The sequence below is a fragment of the Sturnira hondurensis genome, unplaced genomic scaffold (genome assembly GCF_014824575.4).
Source record: "Sturnira hondurensis isolate 20B ecotype Veracruz unplaced genomic scaffold, ASM1482457v3 Scaffold0007865, whole genome shotgun sequence".
Taxonomy (NCBI): Eukaryota; Metazoa; Chordata; class Mammalia; order Chiroptera; family Phyllostomidae; genus Sturnira; species Sturnira hondurensis.
Genome location: NW_028080496.1, coordinates 1,609,300 through 1,619,410, shown reverse-complemented (window position 1 = coordinate 1,619,410; position 10,111 = coordinate 1,609,300). Strand labels below are relative to the sequence as shown.

General features: G+C 62.8%; 1 protein-coding gene across 2 annotated transcripts in view; it reads right to left on the bottom strand.

Annotated features, from left to right (window-relative positions):
• The window catches only part of IL16 (interleukin 16), a 58,020-nt gene that overhangs the window by 404 nt on the left and 47,505 nt on the right, over positions 1–10,111 (bottom strand). The window contains exons 13-18 of one of the 2 annotated variants that reach the window (XM_037053500.1): positions 5,886–6,036; positions 4,200–5,259; positions 3,267–3,426; positions 1,574–1,675; positions 438–696; positions 98–220 (exon numbers count right to left, since the gene is read on the bottom strand). In XM_037053500.1, coding sequence (XP_036909395.1) covers positions 98–220; positions 438–696; positions 1,574–1,675; positions 3,267–3,426; positions 4,200–5,259; positions 5,886–6,036 — 1,855 coding nt within the window. Of the gene's footprint in view, positions 1–97; positions 221–437; positions 697–1,573; positions 1,676–3,266; positions 3,427–4,199; positions 5,260–5,845; positions 6,037–10,111 lie in introns of both variants that reach the window. The other variant, XM_037053501.1, reaches the window with a different exon arrangement.

Below are 10,111 nucleotides of genomic sequence, written 5' to 3'. Positions count from 1 at the left end.
GAGAAGGGACAAGGAGACACAGGGTATGTAGGTGGCAGGGGAGCCAGGCAAGGCGCCCCTACCTGCCACTGGGGAGAAAGGAAGGAGCACAGCGTACCTTTGAAAATGCGGTTGATGGTGAGAGGCTTGTCCCCGTGCAGGGAGCCCTTCCCTCCTTCCAGGCTGAAGCCCAGCCCTGCTGAGGTCTTCTCCAGAGTCACCGTGTGCACAGTGGCCTCTGCTGCAGAGGAGACGGGCTCTGTTAGGGCAGCACTGGTCCTCGGGCCACGCGCCCCTGGCTCAGAGAACCGGGCAGACGCTGCCGCTGAGCATGCGCGTGTCCCAGCACAGACGTGCGTCTTGGGCAGCACCCAGGGCTACCAGCCCATGGCTGAGCAGCCCCCCAGGGACAGGGGTGACGTGGCTTATGGGGCTTCTGCCACGCCAGGACAACTCACTGGATTCTGCAGAGGCATCACTGGCCCCAGGGTCCGAGGCTGCAGAGTCCATGGAGGAGTTCAGCTTGGGCGCGGCCTCCAGCGTCGGCTTCCTCGTGACGATCACAGCTTGCCTGGGGTCCCGGGCTTGGCGGAGGATGGCCAGCGCATCGTTGTGGGTGGCCCCTTTGAGGGACTTGCCGTTGATGGAAAGGACCTCGTTGCCCTTCTGGATAGTCCCTTCCTGGGAGGCCAGCCCGTTGGGGAACACTCTGTGAACCTGGGGAAGCAGAGGAGGTTGGCGCAGGCAGCACCCTCATTCGATGGAGACCCTTGCTGGGGGTCGGAGCCCATTAGTGCAGCGCGCCAGTTCCTGGGCCGAAGGGAACAAGGCCGACTGTGTCCTGAGCACGGTCAGCCTCCACCCCCACAGCCAGGGTGACAGTGATGGACACCGTGGCTCCCAGAGTCTCCTCAACCGCACGTCTTAGACTCTGGGACTGCAACCAGAGTCAGCCTGCACTTCACGTCCTCAGAATCCCTGCTGTACCGCAGTGCAGTGCTCACCCCCACCCAGGTTCACGTCCCCGCCCTCCCCATGGGCACAACCAGGACGCCGGCCACCTCTCTAGGACCTGCCTTCCCAAGGCCCCCCGGTTGCCGGTCGTCCATCAGCAAGGTCAACACTCACAGGTGAGGAGAGATTCTGAGTCTGCAGCCCCAGAGTAAGGCCGTGACACCTGTAGCGCCTTTTGCAGCCCCACCCAGGGCTCAAGTCTCCTTGGGCACTGGAGACCTTGATGGCACCGGGGACCCATCCCATGGGAGACTATTTTCCCCAGACTGGGGTGTGTAGGATGGTTTTGGGGCGATTCAAGCGCAGCACATTCAGGCTGCCCTCCTGTGGGCAGCCTGGTTCCTGACAGGCTCGGTGCCGGGCCGCGGCCCGGGGGCCCTGCCGCATAGTGTGGACAGGCCTTCTTTGTTGGTGCAGGACAGTGCTGGGGTGGACCCGAGGTCACCTAGTACGGCCCCTGTGCTGCTGACACGGACGGGTGCAGACCTGCCCTGAGAGCCCGCCCAGTGGCCTGGCGTCCTCTCGTCACCCACACGAGGCTCCTTTCCGGCAAGTGGGTATGCCTCCCAGGGCCACTCACCGTGATCGCCTTGCTCTCCAGATCGGAGCCCCCTGCCAAGCTGAAGCCGAGGCCGGCCCCCTCCTCCTTGTGCAGGATGGTGACATGGATGCTGTCCAGTTGCTGTGGAAGGAAACGGACGGTAGAGGGCATCCTCTCGCAGCAGCACCGACGGGGTAACGCGTGGGAGCGTCCGCCGGACTCAGTCTGAAACCCGGCTGGCCCATGCCCCTGTGCCCACCACCTCCTTGAGCCCGCGTCGCCGTCCGTGAGGGAGGGACTGCCCTCTGGGCTTGTGGGGAGTTCAGAAGGAAAAAGGACGTGTGTGAAGCCACCCGTACAGCCCTTTCCCTCTGCCTGCCCCACGCGCACACATCCGAGCAGGAGCGGGTGTCACCCGGCCACCTGGAACCCCAGCGCGTTGGGTCACGCAGCCCTGCCATTTCGGTCTCAAACTTGGCCTCAGCAAACCCAGGCGTCGGAACTGTTTTGGGGCAGCTGGCTGTCCCTTCTCTCCCCACTGGGAGCCTGGCTGAGTGCCCGCCCCAGCACTCAGGTGAGGAGAGGCACGCCTTCAGCCTGCGGACACGCCCACAAGCATCTGGGCATGCGCACCACGCCGGCCGCTGACCAAAGCTAAGATGTGCCCTCCGCTCCCCGTCCCGGCAGCACAAGCACTCGGGGCCAGGCTCACACGTCAACAAGAGGGGGCAAAGGTGAGATGGGAGTGACAGGAACTGAGGATGGGCAGAGAGCACGTGGCCTGAGAGGAGCAGCCGCTGTGCAGGAAGCCAGGCTCCTTGCCGGCAGGTGTTTTCCATTAGAAAAAGAAGCGAGGAACTTGTGACATGTGCGCAGTGGCCCTGTTGTTGAATGTCTTCGTGCTGGGACATCGCCTGACCTGCGTGCCCCTGGCTCTGAGGCCCTCTGATGGCATGTCCCCAGATCGCAGACTGATGAGGGACGAGTGGACCTCACCGCCTGCCTCATCTCCACCCCGGCACTGGCCCGAACCTCCCAGCTTCCCCCTCGAGGGGCAGCTGCCAGCAGGAGAGGCCCTTGCAGTTCACACAGCCCTCTGCCTCTGGAGAACGGCCCGGGGACCTCGCAGGAGTCACGCCCCGGGCGTCCTGTGTTCCTGGCCCCCCCGGGCCCCTGAGCTGGGACGACAGCTCCCGTCCCAGCCTGGACGGTTTCCGGGCAGAGTGCCGCCGGCCCAGGCAGCTGGGAAAGTGAGGCCCCCACGGCCTGGGCTCCTCTGCGCCGGGCGGCCACTTCCTCTCTCACGCCTCTGAGCTGTGTTCAGGGTATGGGAAGTGGGACTTTCAGAATGACTGGGGCCCTCGGGTCCGGCACCGCTCTGCAGGGGAAGTCCCGGGTGAAAGCTTGGACTCGGCAGCGCCCCCTGGGGGCGCACAGACCCGCTGCACATGGAACAGGAAGTGGCGCCGCCCAGGAGCAGCCGCACCTGGTCTCAATGATAGAACCAAAAGCGTTTATCAGCCAGTGACTGACAGCTTTTCGAAGCTATAAATCTCCTTCCCCCTGGAAGGTCCCACGTGGCCCTGTGAAACCACTCCACCACCACAGGCAGCATCTGCTCCAGCCACCACGACCTGTGGTGACGTGGCAGCTTCCCCTGTGGCCCAACAAGGTGACCAGCCTGCTGTCCCCAAGGCCTTCCTCTAGGTGAAGGTGCACAGGAGAGACCCACCTTCAAGGTCACTTCATCCAGAACCTTCACCTCCTCAATGAGCTGCTTTAACTCCTCCGAGCTCAGCAGAGAGATGACAGACTGGCCGGAAGTAGGGGTGCCGTCATCAACCTGCGTGGGCTCACCCCGGCCCTCCGAGTACTCTCTCAGCTCCGAGAGGCTGTCACGGGAAAAGCAGCACAGGTGTGAGTTGGTGTGATGCAGCGTCGTGTCTGGTAGTCCCTCCCCGTCCTCGGGGCAGCAGGGCACTTGTCTGGGGGCCTGTGGTGGTGCAGGCCGAGGTCTCTGTGTGACCCGAGTCAGACAATGTCTCCTCTGTCCTCTTTCTGGGGTGGAGCCAGTGCCCTCCCACCACGGAGGGTGCCCACTGGGCCAGCGCCCCTCGTGCTGCTGAACTCATTGTGGTGCCTGGGGGTTTGCAGGTTCACTTCCCACCTGGTGTGAAACTGGTTTTACTGAGGGGACCACTCCTCTGATGGACAGCACTGCGCTGGGCGGGGGCCCTGCAGCCGGCCCACCGGGCAGCGACGCTGGTCCAGAACAATGGGGCTCCTGGTCCTGGGGGGTGGCTGCAGTTCAAACTGCCTCCGGTTTGAACAGGAGAGGAAAAGGGGTCCAGAAGGAACCTGCTTGTGGCCAGTGAGGCAGTGCTGCGGCTGGGGCCCAGCTGTCCGCATCCAGGGGGACGAACCCATGTGTAGAGGGGAGGGGCCGGCAAGAGCTCCTGAGGGGTCCTCTCGTGGCACAGTGCGGGCCTCCTGAGCTGAGGCGGGCACCGCCGGCGGGCACATGTGAGGGGCTGTCCCCCCCTCACCCTGGACCGGGTGTCTGGAGGGTGTCCCCATAACAGGAAGGCCGAGCCACCTCTCCCCCCACACAGGCAGGGACAAGGGGGGGACCGACCTGTCCTCGGGGAAGCACAAGCACACTTACTTGAGTGAAAACCCCGTGTCAGCGCTGCTGGCAGCCGGGTCATGACTGGACGGGGACCCTGGGGACACCCCCTCCTCAGGGCTGCAGGGCGTCTGGCCACAGGAGATGGAGGAGGGCAGGCACAGCAGGGACTTCATGACAGCCGAGGACACCTGGCTGCTGATGGCGTAGAGCCTGCAGGTCCTGTCGTCGGGCAGCTGCACCTCGCAAGACTGCGTCCTGGTCAGTGGGAAGCTGTGCGCCCGCTGGCTCGGCGTCTTGACCGCAGCGCCCTGTGACCCTGCAGTCTGTGTGGGCAGCAGGCTCAGGAGAGGGTCGGGGCTGGGGGCTGGCTCGGCACGCAGCCGCCCCAGAGGTGGGGAAACCAACACACGCAGGTCACTGGCCTCTGAGGCCACCAGGGAGCCTGGGGACAGTGGCTCTGGCTGTGGCGGCAGCTGCTCCCTAGTGGGGGGAGCCCCTCGCCCCAGGAGGCCAGGAGCCCAGCCTCCTTCCTGCTTCCCTGGAGGCCTCACCGCCTCTGCAGAGGGGCTGGGGGGCTGCAGGCTCGGTCTGGGGGCCCCTCTGTCGGGCGGCTGCGGAGAGCCGAACGTCTCCAAGGAGCTGATTCTCTGCCTGATGGAGCTGGAGGCGCGGGCGTGCGGCCCCAGGCGCTCCCTGGGGACCGGTGTGGGCTTCGAGGAGGGGGCCGCTGGCAGCTGCCTGGGCTCTGGATTGAGATGCCTCAGCTCTTTCAAGCTTTGGCGAAACCAGGCGGGTTTGGGGGCCACAGGAGGGCCCTTCTTCACGGTGCTGTGGTCTGCTGGTCTGTAAGCTTTGGGAGTGCTGGTGCTGGTGTCCGGCTTCGGGGAGAGCCCATCCGGGTGGCCCTGCTCCCCATCCTCCACGAGGCTGGCGGCGGGCTGCAGTGCTGCGTGGCCGTCACTCATGATGGGGCTGAACAGGCTCCTGATGCAGCCGGAGATCCGGGCCCACGGGTCCTCGGCCGCGCCGTCCAGGCCGCAGTCCACCCGCGCCTGCCGCCGCAGTACGGGGTGCCTGCCGGGGGACGGCCCAGGCCCTGGGGGCAGAGACCAGGCCTGTGGTTTGTGTCGAGTCTGATGGAGTTTGCTGCCTCCATTGCAGAGCGGGGCAGGGGCAGGGGCGGGGGGACAGGGTGGCAGGACCAGAGCACAGGTTAACATCACAGCATCTTGGCTGCTCAGCGGGGAGAGCAAGTGGTCCGAGGGGCAGCCTGTTTCCACGTGAGGGGCCCGGGACTCAGGGGTGTGGGGCCATCCGCACGTGTGACACAGTTGGGGTGGGACCCCCCCCTTTGACGATCAGGGTCATGCTTGTTTTCCCCCTCCCCACCTCCAAGGCACCAGGTCTTCCCCTGGGGTCTGCGGGACCAGGTGCCCCTCTCTCATGGGGCTGGTGCATCCCCGCCCAGAGCCCTGCTCTGCCTGCGCAGACGTGGACACTGCCCGCCCTGCCGCGCCCCCCGGGGGCTCTGTGCCCGTGTTAACTGTGGTCTGCCTGCCTTCCTCCCCACAGCCCCCGAGCAGCACCCCTGCAGACAGGAGGCCCCTGCCCTGAACAGCACCCCCGGTGCTGCTGCCTCAGCGTGACAGGTCCTCGGCCCTGGGGCAGGAACCCCTTCTCACCTGCCCACTGGACGTCCTGCAGAAGAGCCAACCGTCCTACCTGGGCTGCCGCCTCTCCTCCCGGGCTCGGCCTCTGCGGGAGACGCGGTGTGCAGGTCGGCAGCGGGTCCCGGGCCGTAGGCAGTGGCATGGGGGCCGCCCGCTGCTGTGACTTCCTGGGGTGGCAGCGGTGGCAGCAGCTCGCTGGCTTCCTGTGGTGTAAACAGGAAGCGAGACTGTGTCAAAACGGTGGCCTCCCGCTGTGCAAGGAGAAGGCAAGTGCTGGGCTCCGGACCCAGGGCGACTTGGGCCCCGTGAGGTCAGCTGCCCTGCACTCCAGGTCCGGGTGCTGCCCGCACCCCTCACGTCTGTGGTGATTGTAAACGACATCTTCGGTTACACTGAGTGGTGGTGGTGGTGGTTTGTTTTTTAAAACAGAAACAGAGGTATTATTTGTTAAATTAGAAAAGAAATGTTATTTTAATACAACATCGCCACATGTGAATGTATACCCAATCGGTGTTACAAACACATACCACAACAGAAGTGACAGCTGACACTCAGTGTGGAGCCCGCAGCCAGGTGACCTGGACAGGAGCACGTCACCCACACAGACACGCACAGGCCGTGGGAGCGAAGGGGTGCAGGGAACACCCACGCGTGTGGTGGTTAGAACGTAGATTGGCGGCCCTGGCCATGCGGCTTAGTTGGCTGCCGTCCTGCAAACGGCGAGTTCGCAGCCTCAGTTCTCGGTCAGGGCGCGTGCCTCGGTTACAGGTTTGGTGCCTGGTCAGGGCACGTGCCATAGGCAGGCAGCTGATTCTCACATCGATGATTCTCTCTTTCCCCCCTTCCTTCCCCTCTCAGAACGAAGGGGCGTGTCCTCAGGGTGAATAAAAATGAAAAGCGCAGACCTGAGGTGTTGGAGGAGGGCGGCGGGCAGCGTGTGGGACTCGGCTTCAGGGAGGCTCCGTGTTGTTCACCGCCCAGCCCTCCTTTGGCTCCAGTTCCACAAAAACTTCTGTGTAAGACAGGATGTTCCCGAAGTGCCAGTGTAGCCCACCCCGTAAGCCATGCCTTCACCTAATGTTTTCACACTTAATATCTGTGTTTCCTGTAGTGTTTGGGGTTCACCGGTGGCAGAGCGGGCTCTTCTGGGGGGAAATGAAGCTCCACCACGTCCCGGGGGTTCGACCCGTCGATACTCGGGAGAGGGACTCCACCGCAGTCCGTCATCGCGTGGGCTCGGGGATGTGCACTCCGGGTCTTTGTGGTGGTTTTCATCATTATTTTTGTTTCAGATAAAGCTTTTAATTTTATTCCTGAAAACCCTTCACACATTGGACACCAGGGTCTGTTCGCCTGGGTCCGGTGCTGTGACTGCAGTTCCAGGTATGGGGCTCTGTGCAGGCAGATGGGACTGTCCTTAGCCTCCCTGTACGTCCCAGACAGCCAGCAGGGCAGTGGCAGCGGCGAGCGGCCTTGGTCGGACTCAGGCTGGTACACGGCGTGTTGTGGTTATTACTGTTGGATTAGCGAATCCCATGACGATAGGTGCGGGGTCCTGGGAAGAGAGGCGTGTGTGGACCCGGGAGCTGGCTGGCAGAGGCCCCGTCCTCCCAGTGTCCAGCTCAGAGGTCGGACCAGGGAGAGCCGGAGCAGAGCCGGAACAGGGCAGTGTGGCTCTGAGACGGGCATGAGGACGGGTGTGCGGGAGCGCCCCTCAGGGCTGGTCTATGCCAGTGGTCCTGGTGTTAGTCCTTGTGGGCTGGGGGGGGGGGGGGGGCCGCATTTTTTGTGAATGTTCTGGGTAAGGGCACAGGCGGCTGCGAGTGCTGCCCGGGTGGCCGCTTGGCGTGGTCGTGTCGTCTGCGTGAGCTTGCTCTGTGTGGACGGCCAACCGCTGACCAGGAGGGAGGTGTCTCCTCTGGCTGCTTGCTTGAGTGGGGTCCGCCTGAGACAGCATGGGGCCTTCTTGAGCTAAAGGTGGTCGCAGGTGGGTGAAGTCCTGGGCAGATTTTGCAGTCGTAGCCCCCAGGGAACCTGCCCCCCGGAGGTGGGCGTTGTTGGGGCTGAGCAGAAAGGCCCGCTGAAGACCTTCCCAGTGTCTCAGACACGGGAGGGCCTGGGGGCTCTCGGGGAGCTGCAGGGGCTGCGTCTGGCCCGTCAGGGCTCGAGTGGCACACAGATGCAGCTCCTGCCCCCCCCCCGCCCCCAGTGGGTGATTGAGAAAGAACTGGGGCGGGGGGAGGGAGACAAGCAACTGTCTCCACAGAGAGAAATGGAAGCAGGTGTGGGGAAGTCGGCCCATGCTCAGGTCTGAGCGTGTTTCATGTTGAGGGTTCCCTGATCGGTCACTGAGCGATACTGAGATGTAAGCTAGCCACACAGGGACTTCAGCCGTGTTTGTCATGGTGCTGAAGGTAGTTACTTAAATGCTGTGGCACACCAAAAAACTACACTTTTTATCCACCTGAAAAAGAACAGATACAGTTTCAGTCCATTCCCACCAGACAGCTGTTGCTGTGCTGGCTGTTGTCCTGTCCACCTGGCCGTGCGAGGGACCCGAGGTCAGGGCCCCGGACTGAACAGCCGCGCACGACATGTCTCACACGTGCTTTGCGGCACGGTGGGTGGGACTCGCTGGGCTGAGCCCTGGCGTTGCAGCCAGGGTCAGATTAGGGCTTCCAGGTCAGCTCCGGGTCACTGCCTCTCGTCGAAGATCAATGACTGATCATCGGCTGCTGAAAAAGGCGGGTGCAGCCTGTGGTTTTCAGCATCACGCGGGCCCCTCTGCCCTGTGTAGATCTTAGCAGGAGCTGCTTCGTTAGGCCTAGTGTGAGCAGAGAAGCCATTGGGGTGGACTCCCTACTTTCATTTGCAGAACTTTCAGGTTCTTTAGGCCAATGAGTGGCTCCAGGCCTTTCAGGTCTGAGAAAGTCACGTTCCCGGTCCCACAGTGGAAGGGTCAGTGCCCTGGACTTGGGAAAAGTGTGTCATACACAGAGTCATGAGTTGGCAGTGTGTGTGTATACCTTTTCTTTAGTAAGTGAGAATTTTAGTCTGCGTATTATTAGATGGGCAACCTGATGTTTCCATCTAACAATGTTTCCATCTAACAATGTTTACATCGTGAAGCTGCTGAAATGAGTCTTGGTGGGCTGGTGGGCAGGAGCAGGAGGGGCCGTGGGCACACTGTTGCCAGGACACCTTCTCGTGTGAAGGGCAGCCTGACGTCCATGCAGGGTGTGCACCTCCCCCGTGTGACATCAGGAACGTGTGTGGGCAGCAGTGGAAACAGACCGTGGTGTGAGCACAGCTTTCTCCGTCTACGCCACCTGTTGTGGGCAAAGCTAGGGTGGTGAGAATCACCAGCGGGCCCACGCTCTCGGTGGGAGCACAGGCTGTGGGTTTGCTCGCCATCTGTGGGGTGGGCAGCGTGGCGTCAGGGACGAAAGGCGGAGTGCGGCTACCAGGGTGGCGGCTGCCATCGCTTTATGGTGTGGGCCATAGCACTGGTGCCGTGGGAGGCGGAGGGCCCTGGGAGGAGTGGTTTTAAGGCACAGATGGGAGCAGGGTTGACTTTGTCTCAGGAGGGTCATGTCAGGAAGGGGCACCCTGTGCAGTTTTCCGAAGGACTTCGCACAGTCGTGTTCCTTAGCCTGTCTTCGCCAGAGGCTTGGCCTTGCAGCTGCAAGAGGTTCAGGGCCAGCACTGGGCTTCTCCATGCACGTTCGGGGGTCGTGAGTGGAGGCTGGAGCTCTGGCCTCAGCACTGGTATGTTTGGGCGGGAAGGGCACAGCCCTCCACAGGTGGGCAGGGTTGGGGTCAGGGCTGCACACGGACAAAGTCTGAAGCAGTGAGTAGTGGGACTCTTCCCCCCCCCCCCGCCCCCGGCGTATAAACCAGAGGCGCGCTGCTGGTGTAGTCCTTGCATCCGGCCTCCTCAGTATGTGGCGTCAGGGGTGACGTGAAGGGATACGAGGTAGAACCAGTGCTGGGGTGGTGGGTGGTGGGAAGCTGGTGATGGCGCTGACGCGGTGATGTGCAGTCTCTCGGTTAGGGAGCCTCCACCCAGAGGAAGCGCGCTGGCGGTGCTCATGGGAGAAGACGCATCACTCACATTCACGGGACCGTGATGTCCCCGTGGATTTCAGAGAAGGCGGTAGGGAGAGTGGACGTTCTTCTTTGGTTGACTTCGTGTCTGGAAGCTGATGGAGCTGATGGTCACAGCGGATTGTGAGATGGTTCAGATGGTGTTGACAGTCATGTAAGCCGCAGTGAGTC